The sequence below is a fragment of the Cyanistes caeruleus genome, chromosome 26 (genome assembly GCF_971803275.1).
Source record: "Cyanistes caeruleus chromosome 26, bCyaCae1.hap1.1, whole genome shotgun sequence".
In the NCBI taxonomy this organism is placed as follows: Eukaryota; Metazoa; Chordata; class Aves; order Passeriformes; family Paridae; genus Cyanistes; species Cyanistes caeruleus.
This window is the reverse complement of record NC_141726.1, coordinates 5,150,001-5,169,990: the sequence shown is the minus strand read 5'-3', so window position 1 is coordinate 5,169,990 and position 19,990 is coordinate 5,150,001. Positions and strand designations below refer to the sequence as shown.

Sequence of the window (19,990 nt, the reverse complement as noted above, 5' to 3'; positions counted from 1 at the left end):
TTTCCTCCTTCAGTGATTGTTGCTTGTATTATACTGGATTTATTTATTTCTTTTTTATAACACTTAGAATTAATTTGTCCACGCTTTACATAATAAATCACCAGTGCTCCTAACAATCCATAGGGAAATGAGCATCACCCACCTTTAACAGCAGTGAGGAATGAGTCAGGAAAGTTCAGTGGCTTACTGAAAGCTAAATTTGCACCGAGCCACAGAGTGGGAACAAAGCAACTCTGGTCCCCCACATGTGCTCAGTGGGTCACTCCCTCAATATTATTTTATGCTGCATTCAGGAGCTTCATTCCCATTTGGCAGAGCAGCAAAACAATGTGGATTGTTTCCCTTCTCCAGCATTTTTGGCCTTTCTGCAGCAGTTTTTCCATCTCAAACTTTCAAAGTGCTTTTGAAACTGGAGGCATCAGATGTTAAAGATATCAAAGCAGGCCCTCTCCTGCCCTGGCTGTGCATGTTCCTCTGGTGGAATTCGCTGCCACGCTGACCCTGGGGCTCAAAAATGAGTTTTTATTTCCACGGGGAGTTTTCCAGGCATGGGAGGAGCTCAGCACACAGGTCATGTTGTCACTCAGTGGGACACATGTATGAGCATCCCAATTTTTTAATCATAATGAAACTGCTGTGAGAAGGAAGATGCTGAGGTGGTTTGGGAAGGAGAGCATCCAGTGCTGGCTGTGGCTGGAAGCAGGAGCCTGTCCTGACTGTCGGGTTCATCAGAGCTCCTGAAAGCCGTGCTGGACGCAGCTGGGAGAGGAACCTGCCCAGGGACACCTATTAAAGGAAAGGCAGGACTGGCACACCCTGGTTATAAATACCAGCACTCCCATTCCACAGCTAATTCGGGATCCTGGGATGCAGCAGCGGAAGCACAGCCACGGCGGGCCCAGCCCTCGTGTCACAGATGCTCTGCTGAGCTGCTGCCCCCTCAGCAGAGTAACCCCAGGAGCTCCACATTCCTCCCTCCCATCCAGGCACCGAGAGGGATTTTGGGCTCCATCCATTACCTGCCTCCTGGGAGGGATGAATTTATTATGGCTCATTCCTCTTTTATTGCCTCTGTGCCGAGCAGAGTTTGGTTTGGAGCTGCTGGAAGGGTGGGAACCCACCAGATTTCCAAGGACTGTGGGGGAAATCCAACTTCTGCCGGTGTCAGACTGTTTGCAGTTTGCTGTGATTCCCAACCAGCTGTCCCTGGATGGCTCATTTTCCTCCGGGGTGGCTGCCAGGCTTTAGGATTAGCCGCAGTGAGCAGCTGAGGACATGAGTGGAGCCGGCCCCAGAGCTCACAGCTGCCACTGGGGAGAAACCCACAGAGAACAGCTCTGTGCTGCGGGCTGAGGCAGAGTTAGAGCAGCACAGGACACGTCCTGTGGCATTATGTGGGAAGGTGACTTCATCCCACAGTATCTGGGTCACTCCTCTGCTCCACGGTCCAAGTTAGCACCGCTCGGAGCGCAGAGGCTGGAGAACTCAATGTTTCTAGGAAATGCTCATCAAGAACTTTCAGTGGCAGTAATTGCACTTGGAGTCATTTAACAATCAGTGGCCTTTGCGTGCTTCTTCCTTTTTTGTTTCCCCTGGTTACTGGCATATGGTCCTTTCCCCGGGGAGCTGGATGGTAATTAATGCATTTTGTGGTTAAATGTTTGGACTCAGCATCTCAGGGCTCCCGAGAAGCAGGGAGGGGACAAAGCAGGCATTGTCTGCAGGTTTCCCTCTGCAGTGGGTCCCCTCCACGGAGGCACCGGCGGCAGCTTTTTGGGAATGCTGACACAGGCAGAGTTTTCACCTCGCTTCCTTTGGAACACGGGGGAAGTTGAAGTGCTGCTTGTCACCTCCCTGCCTTTGGAGGTGATATCCGAGGAGGGGGAAAAGGAAAGTTGCCTCCCAGGACCACACACAGCAGGAGTAATCGAATGCCTGGCTCTCCCCTTTCAGCAGGAAGCTGTTGCTGTGCTCTGCCCGGGGTTTCTCGCTGCCCTACTTTCCAAATTCAGGTATCAGCCTGGCCTCTGCTGTGAGCATCAGGAAACAAAGATTTGGGCTTCTCCCTTCTGCAGGAAGAGACCTGGAAAGGATAAAGAGGCAGAGATGGAGCTGGGTCTGAGTGCTGGGAAACCTTCCCATGGAAGTGCTGTGCAGATGCACACACACAAGGAGTCCTTCAATAGAAACCCCAGATCCACTGCATTCTTGGTTTGAAAAGTTATTTGGGAAAGAGGAAAAAAACCCAAGACAGTTCTGTGAGCCTGATTAAAATCTTATTTCCTCACCTTTATATATAGAAGTTGCTTGAAAGTAAATAAATTCAGGTCTTGGCTGTTTTCTTTTAAGGTTAGTCCCCAGGTGATTCAAACACCTGGGCTGATAAGGAGATTTGGTGAAGAAAAAAGCACTACACAACTTACTTCTCCCAAAATAACCACCCCAGTTTTGCCTGGCTGAGGTTGATTAAGTGGTTAAGTCAGCCACACTCCCCTGCAGCAGCAATCAAACACCACCAGCGAGGTTTCCTGCTGAATTCCCATCATCTGAAAAGCCTGGAAGTCGCCGGTAGCTGGGGGTTCTCCTAATGAACCCTGTCCATTATATCCCAGCTGGGACTCAGCACCGCGGACTGGCTTCTGTCACGGAGCTGAAATGGCAGAAACTCTGTTTGCTGTGGGTTTTGAATGGGCTGCAGGGTCTGAGGGAGCTGGGGAAGGGCAGCTGTACAGCCCTGTGTGCTGCCTGTGTCTTTGGGTGGGGAAAAGGGAAGCAGCAGCTCCTTCCCAGCTTCCAGCCACACTTCCCATGGATCTGCACCGATCACTCCAGTCACAGCAATGACACCAACATACTCTGTTTTCTCTCTGAGGTGCAGCCCAACAGCAGAGAGGAAAAGATCCACAAAAAAAAAAAAAAAAAGTCCAGCATAAAACCTCTTTATCTCCAGGCTGGCTCGATCCAAAGCCATAATAGGAAAAAAACCTTCCCTGTGAGGTTGGGGAGGCCCTGGCACAGGTTGTGCAGAGAAGCTGTGGCTGCCCCTGGATCCCTGGGAGTGTCCCAGGATGAGCAACCTGGGATAGTGGAAGGTGTCCCTGCCCATGGCAGGGGTGGAACTGGATCATCTTTAAGGTCCTTCCACCCCAAACCATTCCATGATTCTCTGAGTCCATCAGTGCAGGCACCTGATAATCCATCCCAGTTTAGGGCAGGACTGTCACCTTCACAAATCCAAACCACTGCTGTTTTACATCTCTGCTCTGCCTGTGGGGTAAAGCTGTGCATCCCAAACCCCCTGAGCTTTCCAGGAGGTTCTCTGGGCAAAGTCCACATCTGGGATGAATGACATTCATTCTGAGGAACAAGGGAACACCTCTCCCAGAGCCACCCTGCTCTGGACCGATGGCGTCAATGCTGATCTGACTCAAGCAGTGACATGATGAATGTGGGGTTTATTTCCTCCTACCTGAGTCACACTGGAAGGAGCCAGATTTTTTTCCAAGTACTCAGCAAAGGAAAGGAATTGTGGGCAGGACAAGAGGCCAAGATTTCGCAGTTCTACCAGGATTTAGAAATAATCTTTCTGATAAAATTATTTGCATTGCAGCAGCACGTAGAGTGCTCCAGCTCTCCAAACACAGGGACAGAAACTCCTCCACCTTCTCCAAACCTCGCAGCCTGAGGCACTGCTAAGGGAATGACATCCCAAATCCCTGAGATACCCACAGCAAGATGCAGAACAGAACCCAAACCTCCTGAGTCACGGCCTCAAAAAGCAGCTGCGGTCCCCAGCAAAGGCACCGTGCCCTGCAGATGGAGAGAACAACAACAATCCTGCAGGGCAGGACCAAAGAGTTCCCAAATCTTCCCATCTCCCTGCTCCTTATCTGCAGCACACGCTCAACCTGCTCAGGCTGAAATTCTGGTATTTCAGATGATCGGGTATTTCTTTTGCAATTTTAATTATCACCTCTTTACCCTGGTGGTTTGTCTGTGTAATGATTGCTGTGAGGCTCTTCGGGCTCCTACTGAGCAACGATAAGAGCTAGTTAGAGTCAAAAATTTAGCACAAACCTGGGAGAGATAATTGAGGACTGAAACCACTCCTCTGTCCCTCGGCCCAGCCAGGGACATCCAAACCCAGCCAGGCTCTCAGAACATCTCTGTGAGTACCAAGGCTGTGGAGATTTTCCCTTTTAAATCCTTTGTTTTTATCCCAGCCATGAATCCCAGCTGATGAGTGCTTCAAGGTGGGCAATGGGATGGAGAGGAGAGGAACTGCCACTGAGGGGGTTAAACCACAGGCAGCTGCTTTTCTAACCCTGCCCTGATCAGCTGCACAAGAGGTTTCCTGTGATTCAGGTTTCTTTCACAGATTTAAAACTCATTCCAGATAAGCAAATGAGCAATTAGCAGCGCTGCATCTGTGATGTCATTAAAATTCAAATGGTACTCTGGATGCTCATTAATAGTGGGATGTGCAGTCAGAGAGGATAAACCCAAATCCTGTGGTGGCAGCAGGGGAAACCCCTCTCTCCACATTCCCCTTCTCCCAGGGGTCAGGGCCAGCCCCTCCTCAGCAAAGTGGCCTCTGAGCTGTGGAGGAGTCTCAGTTATCAGCACACAATGTTCAACACATGAGTGCCATCAAGCCCTTTATCAACAGGAATCTCCATTACCTCACTGGGAATATCCCACGAGGATTCCCACATGTGTCAGCATTCCCAGCTCGGCCCCAGAAGGGTGAGCAGCAGGGAAGAGGATGGGCCTTGGCTGCAGTGGGTCCGTGGTGCTGAGCAGGAGCGGAGGGCCCGAGCTGGACAGGGCCAGGCCGAGCTCGAGCAGCAAAGCCTCGGGGCTGCAGCAGCTCCTGCAGCTGGTCCAGCACAGAATGGAGACCCTGGGGTGACACAACTCGTGGCTGAAAGGCTCTGATCCCCTTGGGAGAGGGGAAGGTTTTTATCCAGTGGAGAAATTCACCCTGTGGTGAGCTGGGAACCCACAGAGCACAGACACAAACCCAGCACCCATGGAGATCTGGGAACTCGCAGAGCACAGACACAAACCCAGCACCCATGGAGATCCATCATCCCCAGGCCCTGTTCTCCCACAGAACATGTGGATTTCTCCCTTTTCACACAGCTCCCTTCACTTATCTCTGTCCTGGATAACAGCAGGTGTCCACTTTCCCTGTCTGGAAAGAAGAGTTGAACTGAAAGCGGAGTCTGCCTGCAGCCACAGGGACGGCTCCCTTTATCCTCCCCCATAAATAATAGAAGATTCATTCACAGACTTGTAATAGATTAAAAATAAATAAAAAAGAGCTCGATTTTGTTTTGCCAATCATGCACTTAATGTAATTTTCCCTTCTCATCCCCTTGTGCCGGTGCCTGTGGACTCACAAAGGTTTTAATAAGCTGGAAAGGTGCCAAACCATTTCTGTCTCATTAAAAAAATATCAGCACGGTGACAAAGGTAATTTTTTTCACATCAGTAGTCAAATCCACTTGCTGAATTAAAATCCAGCTGACAGGGAGACTATCAATTTTTAATGGGAGCTTCCTCCCTCCTGGAGAGGGGAAGCCTGGGGGGGTTATTCTTAAAAGGGATTCACATTTCTCACAACAGCTCCATCGGCTTTGGTTTCATCCAAAGCTCAAGTTTTAAAGCCTGAACGAGGAATTACAAAAAGCCCCCCCAGGTGAAAATCCTCCTGAGAGCTCCCCAGGCTGTGCCCCCACAGGCACTGCCTCCTCCCACTGCACGTGTGGGTCAGGGGCTGGAGCCCACGGAGGCAGCCCAGCTTTGTGCCACGGCTCAGGGATGGGGACAGGGCCCAGAGGCTCTGTCAGAGGAAGGTCTGGCTGAGCAGATAAGGACCACACGTGCCCCAGAGAGTCCGGCCCCTCACTCTGACCCTCCTCTCCAGGGGCCATTCCCCAGCAGAATTCCATTTCTTTCACAGCCACAACAATTTACACGAGCTGCAGCTCTGCCCCTGGCCCGAACACAAAGCCTCTGTGGGAGAAATGAACAATTCCTTACAATTCCCTTCCCCCAGCGCTGCTTTCCCAGGACAGCTGTTTTCCGTGTTTTCTTTTAAGTAAAAACAGAAGGATCCTGAACTTCCCAGGGATTCGGAGCATCGCTCCCCCCACGCCCGGATCAGCACAAGGACCAGCCCCACGCCAAAAGCAACCTTGGTTCTGCAGGATGTGCCGGACAAGGTCCTTCTCTGGGATTGAAGAGCTCCATGAGGAGCAGCCCTGGCTGCAGGGGGTCACTGAGGCAGCCGCAGCCCCGCTGCCCCCGGCCCTGCCCGAGGCCCGGCACACACAGCCCGCACTGACTCCAGGAGCTGCCCGGGGCGGCCGCATCCTGCCTTTGTGTGGGAGGAAGGACGCTCATCCCTCACCAAGGACCCCACATCCCTCCTGCGTTCAGCTCCTCGGCCTGGGGAAGCAGATGTGGGAGTTCAGAAGGATTTCTGACCCCATCCCGAGCTGGGCGGCCTCCCCTGAGCCCGGCCCGGAGGTCAAGTCCCACACCTGGCCCTGGGAGGTGCTCACCACACAATTCCCCGTTGATCCCGAATGAGAAAAAACCACGATTCCTACAGAATCTGCCACAACACGAACACTAAAGATAATTAATGACTTGGTGATTGAAACACCTTGCACTGGAGGCTCAGTGCTCTCCCCTGCAGCAAATCCCGAGCCGTGGGGAGTTGCACTCCTGGCACTGACCCCAGCCCTGCTCTGGGAGCCAGCACGTTCCCTCCTGCAGCGCTGACTTTTAGGATTACCCAAACCCCAAAACAGGCTGGGCACAACCCCAAAGCACAGCACAGCCGAGTGAGGGTGGCCCCGCGGCTGCGTCACCGTGAGTCAGCCCCGCTCCGGTGCCGGCTTCACCCAGACCTGACTCACCTGCCCCGGGAGCTGGCCGGTTCCCCTGACAAAATCCAACACTCCCAGCTAAGGAAGAATTTCACAGCGTTTTCTGTCCCTGGGAGATGGGCTGGAGCCACACAACTCCCGTTCACTGCTCGGGCACAGCCCCTACACAAGACACCCAAGCAAACCCCAGAGGAGGCACTTTGTGGCTCTTGATTTTAAATAAAAGGTATTGGGGAGAAAAGGGAAGAAAAACCCAAAGCCTCCTTTCTAGCTCCGTGACAAACTGTGATCCTCATCCCGTCAGGAACAGCTTCCAGTCCACCCCCAGCCTGAGACAGAGCCAAAACCACTTGGGGGATGTTTAGGCACAAACCTGCAGTGAGAACTGGGGGCCCCTCTGAACATCATCTCCCTCTGTGTATTGGTTGTTCCCCTACTTTAACAGCAATTAAAAGCAACCCCACTTTTCCCAGCCCTCTTCCCAAGGCTTAATCTACACTCAGGATAGGACATATGAAAAATTCACCATGTATCTGCCTGGCTGCCTCCAGCCACCCAAGAAAGCAAACACAAACCATCACAAGTGGACCAGAAGATCTTTAACCATGTTGGATGTTCCCTGAGCTCCCCTCACAGCACAAGGAAATGCTCTGGCTCAAATCAGAACTAAACTGAACAACAAAGTCAAGCACTTCTTCCCCCCAGAACCTGTCTCAGAACAAACCCAGGGCTGCAGAACAGCTAGGCTGTGTCACCCCTTGAGTGCCACACAGCAGAAGGAGCTCCAGTTGCTATCTGACCCCTGAGCCAGAGAGAGCCCAGATAAGAGAGGCTGGTACAGGACATCCTCTGCCTCCAGCCAGCTGTTTCACACCCAGCTGAAGGGACTCCAGCAGCTCCAGCCTCGCTGCACTCATTCAGGATTGTTGCATCCAGTTCAAAAGTCAAGCTGCTGATTAGTCTGGGAATACACAACTCCCTATCCCATTGTGCTGAGATTCAATAATCTTTTTATTATCCTGGAAGAGATATAATTACTTCCAATAGTAATTTATTGGAATGAGTAAGACCTAATCTAAGAGAAACAAAATTCCATTGAATTTTGAGACATTGATGACATCCACAGTGGACTTCAAGCAGACAAACCAATGGTTTATGAGATGATCCTGTACCAAATCATCAGTTATGACACACAACAGCTGGAATGGAACTCCACCAAAATACAGCTCTGTGCCCTGCTGAGCTGCTCCTCCCAGAGCTGCTTTTACACTAACACACAGAGATTTGGAGTTTGGTGCTGCAGGAATGAAGTCAGTGTGCAGAACTGCTCCTCCAAGCCCAGGTCCCTCCCTGCAGCCCTCACTGCTCAGGACATGGATTTGTGTCAGCTGAGGGAGGTTTTGGGATGGCTCCCAGCACAGAACTCTTCCCTGGTGCTGGGATGTATCCCTGGGCTCCCAGGGAGCAGCAGGCCCTGCCCAAGCAGCAGCAGAACACTTCTGTGTCCTGGGGCAATTCAGGTAAATCCCTCAGCTCAGGACGCTCCACGCAGCACTCCCAGGCAAATTGCCAAAGTCACACAAGTGGAAAAATTTAACAATCCAGCCCTGAGTTTCTATAAACTTGGAACTGTAGCACACACACACCTGCCATTGTCCTCACCTGTTGACACAACAAACACATCTTTCTTCCAGAAGCAGCTACACAGACTGGCCCGTGACTCACCTCAGCCTCGCACTCACTCCTGAGGACTCAGTTCCATTTCAATTACACAGCCCAATTAAACTTCTCGTGGAGTTGGATACAATTATTGCAGCAAGTCCCTTACCTAGACCCTATGTCTGTCACTTCACCAGGGTGAAGAAGCCAAATTTCAGCATGAGCAGATCCAGGATAAAAAGAAGTGAGATCCAGGCAGCTCCTACAGGGTCATTTCTGAGCTACAAATACAAGGATTTAAAAACAGAGAGAAGATGTTAACCAAGAAGCTGGGATGGAGAAGGGATCAGACAAGTTTGGGTTTGGATGAGGGGAGCTCAATCAGAGGATCAGGAGTGAATTCAGTGGTGTCATGAACAGCAGAGACACTGGTGGAACCCAGCCCAGCAGAGATTCTCTGCTAAAAAGGGTCTGAGCAACAGCAGAGACAGCTCAGGAGAAGAGGGGGCTCATTATCCCAATTGGTATTTAAATGAAATGTTAGTAACTTGAATGGATAAGTAGGAAGGAATTAAAACACTAAGCTAAACATAATTTAAAGGTTATATTATTTTTAAACACTGCATTTAATTGCTCTTCTTAAGCCTACACCATTCCTTATGGATAGAAGAAAAAAAGAGGCAGAGGGAGCACCAACAATAGAAACCCCAAGGGAGATGGAAAGGTGAAGGCCTGGCCCATCTAAACCCAGCAGAGGTCCTTTATCAGTCCTGGAGGCAGGAGATGGAAATAGGTGTGAGGGAAGATAAGCAGTGACTCAGGTCCTGAATGTAAAGAACTCCTATTAGTGCTAAGATTAAAAGGCACTCAGAGGTCACCAAACCCAGGTGGAAGCAAGATTGGGATGATAAAGGAGGAGGCATTAAACCCTGGGGAGCTGCACCCCTGCGGGCTCTGCCCAGGACATCCAGGGAAAACCCAGGTGAATGAGGATCAGCACGTCCCAGGTTCGGGTTTGTGGCTCCACCAGATTCACCCAGATGGCTTTTGAAAAATGCCTGTGTCCAGAAGCTTCTTGGAAATTATCACACACGTTTTAATAACAGGTGATCCTCAGCATTGCAGTTGCTGGAGGAGGTTTGCGATGATGTTCATGTGAAGAAACAAAAGGTTCAGCACGGAGGGAAGTGCAGGAGCTGCTCTGAAACCTCCCCTCCCAGCCTTGGAGCAGCCCTGCCTCAGGTTAAACCTGCACAAGGGCAAGGGAAGCCTCATCAATGCCCACACTTCACTGTGCACATCACAGCTACTGCAGCTACAGCACAAGCAGAATTCAAAAGCACCTTCCAGAGGAACCTCAGGCTTCAGAATTATTTCAGAAACACAGCTGGAGTTTGTACAAGGACTCCACAGCAGCAACCCAGCAAGCTTCCTGTGTGATTAAAAGGGGGTTGGAACTGATGGTTTGTAAGGTCCCCTCCAAGCACAACCCACTCTGTGATTCCATGATTATGGAAAGGCAGGGAGCCCCCCAGGATTCCTCAGATGAGCTCTCACACCACTACAGCTCCTTCTCCAAGTTAATCAAACCTGCTGTTCGTTTCTTGCAGGACCTTCAAACACTTGCTCTGACCAGCAATTCTCCCAGCAAATACTGAGTCTGAGCTTCTCCATCCTCTCAGAACACTGCCCAGGTGAGGCTGTTTGACTCCTGCTTGGCAAGAACTCCACAGGAGCATCACTAATTAAAGGGCTTATCCTGCTCCACCAGGCCAGTTAAAAGCACCAATTTTTCCAGAGCCAGCACAGTGGATCAAATGCTTTCTCATCTCTGAGCAGTCATTAACCCTGCACAAAACAAAGCTGATTAGCAAATGTAAATGTCCAGATAAAAATAGCCAACATCTGTTTAAATTTAGAAATTTATTTTGTTTAATCCACAAGCTTTATATAGCTTTAGTTAAAAAAACAAAAACAAAGAACAGTGAAAACATGACAATATCCAAAGTTCAGGTTCCTCTAAACTTTCAAAGAACACAGCTCTGAAAGTTGCTCAGACCATTCTGAAGAACCGTAACGAGACAAGATTTATGAATGGGGCAACGACAGCTCACAAACAAAATTTATGGAACTGAAGGAATTATTATTTTTTTTTTTCTGGGATTGCTGATCATGGAAACTGCCCTTTAAAAAAAGAACATAAAAATACAAATGAAATTCCAGTGTTCCAAATCAACATGTTACATCAATATAAACCCACAGTGTCCTGGTAAACAACATGCTTTCATTTATGTACCACTCTAAACTGCTATTCTTGATTGGCTTTAATGGAGACTATACAGGCAACAGTAGAAAGCATTAAAATAGAGATGTACTTCCTTGAATTCTGCAGTGGTTTTACTCCTGGGCAAGCCTACAAACCACAAAGGTTAGTAGCGTCGTGTAAGTGATACAAAAGAAGTCAAATGAGACCCTCACAAATTCTGCTCAAGGCTCTGTTGGATTTCAAAGAAACGAGGGAACTGACAGTCATGTTTCAAACCTCCAAAACAAATTCCTACTGCTTCTAAGAAGTCTCACCCTAAATGAAATTATGCTGTCAATGAAAGAATGTCACTAGTACACTGTGGACACCTTTTGTAATGTAAATCCATGCCCTTTGTACATGGTGAACCTCAACCTAGCAATTATTACAACAAATGTTATATTCTAAAGCTCAAACACATTTAGCAATTTGAAATTGAATTCTGAGTACAAACCAAATAAAATGTACATTATATCAAAGGGTTGGCCTAGGAGGGGGGGGACACCTGCGCCTTCCTCATGGACCTCAGGGCCTTCTCCCGCAGGTGCTTTTCTAGGTCATCCAGGTTGTCCTCGGGTTCACTCTCTGTCTCCTTCAAACAAACACAAAGAGCTGCTTCAAACACCCCAGGCCCAGGCAGGCTGAGCCCTCCCAGCACTGAAATCCCCACCCCCCCAAATCCCACTCTGCAATTAGTGCACACCCACCCTGTTTGCTTTACAAAGTCCCAAATTCTCACCTTTTTGGGTTCTGTCTCTGCTTCCTGGTCTTCCTGTACTGAGGTGGTGTCTGGTGCAGCCACAGTAGCAGCTGCTGCAGCCACTGCTGCCTTCTCCTTCTTATGCTTTTTGTGTTTCTTGTGCTTTTTATCCTTTTTATGCTTCTTATCCTTCTTTTTCTTCTTCTTCTTGCCACCACCTTCTTGATCTGAATTCTGTAATAAATAATTCCACAGATGTTACAACTCATCTCTAAGGCCTCAAGCTTCTCTGGCAAAGACTGGAAGTGCCCCTGGGAAACACCTCAGAAGAAGGGGTGAAGATACCAAACAAACTGTTCTCTTCCCACTGGGAATACTCTGAGTTTGCACATAGGACACTGAGCATAAATAAGCCCCCCTCACTCTGTAAACCATGAAACTCATGTACACTCCTGAAATGAGACAGACTTCTTCCCACAACTCTGATTTTCTATAGAACACCATTTTCTTCCACACTTAAGCTTGAAAAATTTGTTACAAATTATTTTTAGAAGTTTTTAACTACAAAGAATGACCCCAAACAGTTTTCCCCCGCTGTGAATAACCCTGGGGCTGCTCAGCAGCTCAGCATTCCCGACACGAGCCTGGCCTAGAATCCAAAGCAGAGCTGCTTTATGAGCAGACAAATTACCCTGGCAGGTGATGGGCTCTGAGTTGGGCTCTTGGCCTTTTTTGCAGGTGACCAGTTTGCAGAAGGAGAGCGAGACCGGGCAGGAGATGCAGGTCCTTGGTGCTTTTTGGGAGCTGTCTCAGGTGACCCTGACGCAGATCGGGACGAGGACACGCGCCGGGGGCTGGGGGTGGAAGCCCTGGGGAACACAAGAGTCAGAGGTGAGACACAAAACAAGGGAATATCAACACAAGACACAAATGAACACCTGTGCTTTAACTTGGCCAAGCTGCACTTGGAAGATTTAAATTGATTTTAAAAAATAAACAGATTAATTGCATTGTTGATGTGATAAAAAGGCAAAACAGTTCAATAGCAGAGTGGATCCATAAAGCAGAGGGATAATGCAGCCTGAAAAGCTGTTAAACAACCCTGCTGCTGCTGCTCAGAACTGATTGCTGCCTTTCTGGTTTAACTAAGCTATAATCACATTAAAAGTCAAGAGAACAGTAATGCTATTTAATTGTGCATGGCTTTCCATTCAGCTACATTTTCTTTCTGAAAAAATTCATAAGCCAGCACCATACTTTTCACTGTCTGCTCAGAAAAGCAGCATCTCACTAAAGATGAAAATATTTACAATTTTAGCAGTTTATCAGGAATGGCCACTTAAGAAATTATTTCTGAGTTTATGAGAAATGTTGGTCCCCTTCCAGAGTTAGGTTTAAAGACAAAGTTAGGTTTTCTTTAAAGCCAGCAATTAAAGGATCTGGGGAGACCTTGTGTCAGTATTCCCGGTTTTTATAAAAAAGGAGGGTGAGAGGCTTTTTATGCAGGCAGAACAAGGGGGAATGGCCTCCCACTGCCAGAGGGCAGGGTTAGATGGGATATTGGGAAAAACTTCCCTGTGAAGGTGGGCAACAGGCACAGGGTGCCCAGAGCACCCTGGATCCCTGGAAGTGTCCCAGGCCACGTTGGATGGGGCTTGGAGCAGCCTGGGACAGTTGGAGGTGTCACCATGGCAGGGGTGGCACTGGATGGGCTGTAAGGTCCCTTCCCACCCAAACCATCCTGGGATTCTATGATTCCTCAACAACTTTCACTGCATTACAACTAAACAACAACCCCATATCAACCCAAAGGAGACAAGACAGGATTTTTTACTTTGTTTTCTTGGGTTCTGGTGTTCTGGACACCCTCCTGATGGGCCTGGTGCTGGGTGAGGGTGACTGCCTCCTCTGCGGCGACGCCGACGCTCCCCGGCGCGGCGGCGGAGGGCTGGAGGAGGGGTGGGAAGCTCGAGGCCGTGGTGAAGGTGAATGCCTTTTGTTTTGTGGTGGAGAACGTGTTTCCCTGTTGGATCTGCTGGGAGGAGATCCCTTCCTGTGCTTGGAAGATACGGAAGGGGAGCGCCGTTTAGCAGTAGGGGAGCTCCTCTGTTTTGGCGGTGGGGAGTGGGAGACTCTGCGCTTGGACTGGGGGGAAGGGGAGGCCCTTCTTTTGGGAGGGGGAGGAGGAGAAGCTGTTCTCCTCTTGGGAGGGGGAGATGGGGAATATCGCCTCTGGATCGGGGGGGAGTATCTCCGTGGAGAGGGAGAACGTCTGCGTGGGGGTGGTGATGGAGACCTGCAAAAGAAACAAATGTTCAGGGGCCACCCAGGCATGGCAATCAGTCAGCAGTGCACCCAAAGAGGGGGAAAAGGACTCTAGAGCTCTTTAAACTTGTCAAAATTTAAACCAGAATTCTTTAGAAGTTCTAAGAGTTCAAAACAAAACTGTTATCCAGAAAGTTTGTGGCTGCCCCATCCCTGGAAGTGTCCAAGGCCAGGCTGGACAAGGCTTGGAGCAAGCTGGGCTCACAGAAGGTGTCCCTGCCCATGGCAGGGGGTGGGACTGGATGATCCTTACGGTCCCTCCCAACCCAAACCATCCCATGGTTCTGTGATTCCGATTCAGGATTTGCAGCAGCAACCCGATGCCATCCAGGCCATGGAGCCACCAAACCCAACCTCACCAGCACAACACATCCCCTCAGCTCCCCAGCGAAGGAACTGGGAGCAGGGCCCTGTTCCCATGCCCAGAGCAAGTCCCCAAGCCCAGGGCAGGCAGGTGATGGTCAGTGTGGTACCTTCGGCGAGGCGGGGACGGCGAGCGGCGACGCCGGGGCGGCGGGGCCGGGGAAGGGGAGCGACGCCGGCGCGCGGGGGGCGGCGAGGGGCTCCTCCTCCTCCTGCTGCTGCAGAAAACAGGGATTGATCAGGAAACTGCCAGCTGAGCCACGAGCTGCTTTGTGCTCTGCTTTCACTACACAAAATCTGCTCCTCCATGCACCTCGAAATGGAATTCTACTGGGAGCACTAATGGAAAGAAATGGACTTGAATCCTTCTGAAGAGTGTGAGATGAGGAATGTCTGACTGTGACCCTGAGCCCACTGCGGGTATCTGACTGTGACCCTGAGCCCACTGTGGGTGTCTGACTGTGACCCTGAGCCCACCACAGGTGTCTGACTGTGACCCTGAGCCCACCACGGGTGTCTGACTGTGACCCTGAGCCCACCACATCAGCCAGGACACAATTCCACATCTGCAAAACCTGATCCATCACCACCTTGCAGCCAGAGAAAGACCCAATGGTTAGATTAAGCAATGGATCATGTGCTGATTTTGCCTTGGGTGGAGTTAATTTTCTTCACAGTGTGAAACTGTGCTCCATTTGAAATCCAAAACTATTTATTTCTTGAAATGCAGTGAAAAAAATGAAGTGGTTGGTAAACTGCAGCTCTCTGGATTAAAGCCATTCACCAAATGAGCCATTTTCTGCTTAGCAGGGCTTATGACAGACTTCTGGAAGGGGGAAATATAATCCAACACACACTTGCATAGAATTTTAAACGAGAAGAATAAAGTAAAGTGAAATATTCCTTTTGTTAAAAAAAGCAGTTAAGCTAAAATGACTGGATAAGAGAAAAATGAGAGCAATTAAAAAGCAAAACAGCTCATTTACATGAAGTGAGATTTGATTTCAAATATGCTGGGTATTGCTCTCCAAGGCAATGAGACACACTTCTATAGATAAGAGTTTGCTCCAAAATACAACCTTCTTTTATGATCCAGAAATCCCCCAGCCTTCAAATGTACTAACTGTCCTAATAAACATGTATTTATGCAACAGGCAGTACATGAATTCAGTGTGTTGCAAAACAAGATCAAAGGCTTTCAATCCCAACCTGTTTTCCACAGAAATGTTTGACAGGATCCATAATTAGGAAGGTCTGCACTGGTGAGGGAGTCGTCCTTATCTCCTATATCATGATGTGTGCTGTGAGTATCTGCTAGCTAGGGCTTAATTACAGCCTGCTCAAGGGTCATTACATCCAATTAATAAACCCATCAAGCTTCCTGCACCTTCTGTACTCCTAGATCAATACAGAGCAAAAAGTGTCACAAATAAAAAAGTCACTGCTGTTTTACTGATTGTCTGCTTCTAGCAATTCCAAGTATTTCATGAACTGAAGAACGAGAGTTTTGAAAATTCCAATCATCTCTGACCCGGAAGATCAAGATCTTAATTGCTTAATTAAGCAATAAGCTTAATAAACCCCCTTGCAATTGCGCAGGAGGGTTTGAGTCAGTGGCAGCAGGAATCCAACACTGCTCACCCAAAGCTGGGTGTCAGGAGCCCTGAGGAACACAAGTGTTCAGCTGTTTTCAGGCATAAGTGAGATGCAATAACATCAAAGTTATTGATGTCACAGGCTGATGTGAATTAATGAGGGGTGAGAAGTGAGGGACACAGAGCAGGTGCTGCTCCTCCTCTTTTTGCCAGTGAAATGGTTCCAGGTCCAACACATGAAGGTGAACATCAGTCTGAACTTCCCTCACCGTGAGTGTGCAAGTTTAAAGGACAAAGGATGGCAAATGCTTATCCACGCCAAAATAAACGACAGCCTGTGTAAGAGATGAATTTCTAACCAACCTTTTCATCACTGGTGATTGCCACCTCTTTTCCATCTGCATCCTGAGAGCAGTGGAGGGAAAACAAAACAAAACAGATCTATCTGCCACAGATCTGAGGTAAAAATGAACACCGTCAAATAAAGGTCAGAGCAATTTTTACCAAATGAGTGTAATGGGAAGGAAATCTTGAAAGAAGACCGGGCAGAGTGGGCATGACTTGATGTGTTTTTGGTGTGAGTTGCAGAGAGATAAACATTAAATAAGAGGAAGGGATGAGTTAAGTTCAGTTACCGAGGGGAGGATTCCTTCTGGCGCTTGCGGGGCGAAGGCGAGGGGCTGCGCGAGTGCGAGTGCCGGCGGCGCCTGCCCACCTCCCCGTTCTTCACGTTCGACCTCTTGGGCCTCTCCTCCTCTGAGGAAGATGAAGAACCAGAATCTGCAAACGTAGAATAATCACTCTCTGGAAAATGATCCTTGTGATATTGGTCACTGACAGGGTAATGCTGCAGTTCAAACCAACCTCCCGCAAAATGAGGACCCAAAATTTAAAAGCAGATCAACTAAAGGTGTTGGTTAACTGAAGTGATAAATATATCTACCAGAAATGGGTAAAAATACTTGCAGTGATCTATCCCCATAAAATCTGGCTAGACAGATAATTTAAAAGGTGAACTGCAGTTGCTTTGTGAAGCTTTGTGGACAAAAACATCCAGCTGAATGATCTCAAACACAAAGGAACCAAACTAAGGAAAGATGAAGTGACCCACAGCACACAATATTTGTGCGTGATCTTAAGAGTTTAAAAGCGCAACTTTTAAAGATGCAAACCCATTAACAAAAGATGGAATAACCTTTTAAAGTCATACTTTTATTCTTCCTAAGCAATAATTAGAGTGACCTCATTATGAGTGGCAAATCTGTAATTAAGTTTACAATAGCCCTGCAGAGCACAGAGCAAATACTTTTAATCTGTATTTGAACTTAGCTACTTCCTGCAAAAGTAAACTCAACTTAGTTTTAGGGAATTTCTGTGCTCCATACCAGATGAAGACTGTTGATTTTGCCTCCTGTACTGGCGCCTCTGTTGGACAGAATCTGCTGCAGCCATTTTGCCTCCTTTGTCTTCTTCTGAAAAGACACACAAGGACAGGGCACTTAAACCAAGGGTACAGGTTTGTCTTATGCAGGCAGAAACAAAGTTATGGACCATCAGGTATGGGCTTTTCCCCCACTCAAACCTCAGGATAACATAAGGCTGGATGAACACTTTGGCTGAACTTTTATTCTGAGCAATCTGGATAGAATGAGGCAGTAGGAATGATCATCTTTAGAGTTCTGAAAACCCTTGCTTTCAATGCCAGACTTGCAGGAGGGCTCAGCACCTCACTGCCCAAGTATTTCTGACTGAAAACCCCAGCCAGGAGCAGAGCTGAGAAGCCAGTGCTGTACCTGATTCCGACAATTCTGCTTTCCTGGGCTTGGGTGCTGGCGAAGGAGATTCTCTTTTCTCGGTACTCTTATGTTTGGGTGCTACAAGACAAAACAAAATAGCTCAGCTGCAATTCACGCCGTTCCTTCACGCTTTTCTGCCCCTACAAAAAGCACACGTGCTCTTTGAGGGAGCAGAAGCCCCAAAGGGAAGCCAAGCCCTGCTGGCGCCCCTCACCTGAAGCCCTGCTGGGTGAGACGGAGCCGCGGCTCTTGCGGGCGCGGTTGGACTGCTGCGGCGTGGGCGAGCGGCGTGGTTTGCCCGGGGGGCTGCCGGGGGGCGAGGGCCGGTGGCGGCGCCGGGGGGGACTGGCCGAGGGCGACAGCCGGCGCGTTTTGCGGGGAGGGCTGGACACGGGTCTCTTGGGAGGCTTCTTTGGTGGAGAGCGGGAGCGCGATGACGACGAGGAGGAGCTGCTGCCGGACAGCGAGGCCGAGGAGCGTCTTCTCCTGCAAATCAAAGCCCACGTCAGGTCCTGCCTGGCTGCAGCAGGGAACATCTCAGCACAAAGAACAAAGAACTGCAGTTGTTTGCAAGCACAGACACTGAGCCACAGACAACAGCGCTTCCCAAACACGGTGGACAGCCTGCGACACTCGGTTTGGAGAAGAGGAGGATAATGACCAATCTTTCACAGTTATTCTTAAACTATAATAGTGAGCTAAAAATTGTTAGTGTCACCTTCACTGGCTTTCTGTCAATCTACAGGCTAGAGCTAAGCTTTGCCCCTGGAAACAATTAGTTTTGGTTGGGCTCTCTGACTTGTGGGTGGTTAAGAGAATTGTCTGTGTTAGCACGTGTGACTTGATCTCCAAATCAGATCTGGGTAAGAGTTTAGTGTGCGAGCACACTAAAATGTTTTACACCAGGAGGTGAAAATTTCGGACAACTTAACAACTTAACAATTCAGAATCGATCTATCCATCATTATGTTTTAGTCTTTCATCTTTACTTTGTAATTTTAAAAGGTAGGGCCTCAGAATTCTGCGGCAAAATTTGTGGCAAGTTCTGTTGCAATTGTGTACCTGCAGAATCCACCTTTGGCTGCAGAATTCCTGAGAACCTGGAAAAAAGAAACCCTACCTTGAGTGAGATAAACATTTGCTGAAAGGGAGCTCTTGTACATCTTGCAACATACATGTTTGATACTTTTCACAGTTTTCCCAGTAACTGTGTGAAATGAACATATTGACAAACTCAGGAAATAGTCAACACCTTGTCACAGAAAGGAAGAGAAGTGATCCTTCCTCAAAAACAACTGCTGTACACAAGAAGCATCACTTTGATTCTCTTCCTATAAAGAGGATCAGAATCTGTTCTCTCCCCATGAAGACAAATGTCTCTTTTGACACTGCCAAAAGCAATAATTTACTTTGCAAGGCAGCTAAGAGCTTTGCCTCTAGAACAATTCTTATGCTCTGAAAAATGTGACTTTCAACACCAAAGAGCAAATCTAGAAGGATCTTAAGTAAGAGAACATGAAGAAGAAACATACTTTGAAAATTTAATTTTATGTCATAGAAATACAAGTCATAATTTAAAATTCCCAACGAGCAAAATTCAATTACTTGTTTTCATTTTTTTTCCCCAGGCAGGAAAGAAAAGTACTAAGACTTAAGCAAAAAAGCCCTAAGAGATGTCATGTCAGTCTGTGCTGGGAGCTACCCAGAGCCATTTGAAGAAGTAAAAAAGAAAAAAAAAAGCTCTGAAATTGCCACTTTTCAAAAAGGCAGAATTCTCATCACTATCCTAACTCAAAAGAAATAATTTCACAGCTATGACTGTGTTCCCCCACAACACACTCAGGAAATGTGACACCGCAGCTTTTCCATCACTCTCATCACACACCTGCCAGTGCTAAGGTTGAGATGAAGGAGGGAATTTTGCTAACATGGCCACAAGTTCCCTTTAACTTTCCAGGTTTAGCACTTGCAGCTGTCTCAAAAAGCAGGGCTCTTACCGCCTCACGGGGGATCTGCTCCTCCTGTGCCTGGGTGGGGGAGGCATTCTCCGGGGCGGGCTCCTCCTGCGCGGGGACGGCCGGCGCCGCGGGCTGGGTCGCCTTCTAGGGGAGTAAGACCTGTCACAATCACAAATTCCAGTGAAAAGCAACTATCTAACTTCTATAGTTGAGGAGATTTATCCTCGGGGCACTGAGTGTAGAGTTGCTTTTCCTCCATCGTATTAATGCTGTATTTAGGTGAGGATGCCAAATGTACAGACACAATCAGGGCTTTGAAGTTTAACAACATCTTTTGAATAAGTAGTAGAGTAATAAAAAAAAGAGGTAAAGAAAAGTATTTTACAG

At 48.4% G+C, this 19,990-nt stretch overlaps 1 protein-coding gene and 1 long non-coding RNA gene across 20 annotated transcripts in view; both read right to left on the bottom strand.

Annotated features, from left to right (window-relative positions):
• On the bottom strand, window positions 1-4,557 carry LOC111939105 (uncharacterized). Of its 2 annotated transcripts, none has more exons than XR_015279379.1 (3): window positions 4,078-4,557; window positions 1,020-2,083; window positions 1-786 (listed from the first exon to the last, which is right to left on the bottom strand). It is a non-coding gene; the product is annotated as an uncharacterized LOC111939105 (long non-coding RNA). The 2 variants fall into 2 exon arrangements; XR_015279378.1 differs by lacking the exon at window positions 4,078-4,557 and adding an exon at window positions 2,289-2,760.
• Window positions 4,558-10,465: 5,908 nt separating this feature from the next.
• Window positions 10,466-19,990, bottom strand: part of SRRM1 (serine and arginine repetitive matrix 1) — a 17,148-nt gene continuing 7,623 nt past the window's right edge. For 2 of the 18 annotated variants that reach the window (XM_086863545.1, XM_086863560.1), the window contains 11 exons: window positions 19,643-19,747; window positions 17,860-18,131; window positions 17,643-17,723; window positions 17,235-17,321; window positions 16,485-16,629; window positions 16,213-16,254; window positions 14,365-14,472; window positions 13,401-13,862; window positions 12,258-12,435; window positions 11,606-11,800; window positions 10,466-11,458 (listed from right to left, as the gene is read on the bottom strand). In XM_086863545.1, the coding sequence (XP_086719671.1) occupies window positions 11,354-11,458; window positions 11,606-11,800; window positions 12,258-12,435; window positions 13,401-13,862; window positions 14,365-14,472; window positions 16,213-16,254; window positions 16,485-16,629; window positions 17,235-17,321; window positions 17,643-17,723; window positions 17,860-18,131; window positions 19,643-19,747 (1,780 nt within the window). In that variant the 3' untranslated portion in view covers window positions 10,466-11,353. The remainder of the gene's footprint in view (window positions 11,459-11,605; window positions 11,801-12,257; window positions 12,436-13,400; window positions 13,863-14,364; window positions 14,473-16,212; window positions 16,255-16,484; window positions 16,630-17,234; window positions 17,322-17,642; window positions 17,724-17,859; window positions 18,132-19,642; window positions 19,748-19,990) is intronic. The other 16 variants (XM_086863551.1, XM_086863562.1, XM_086863553.1 and 13 more) reach the window with 14 other exon arrangements.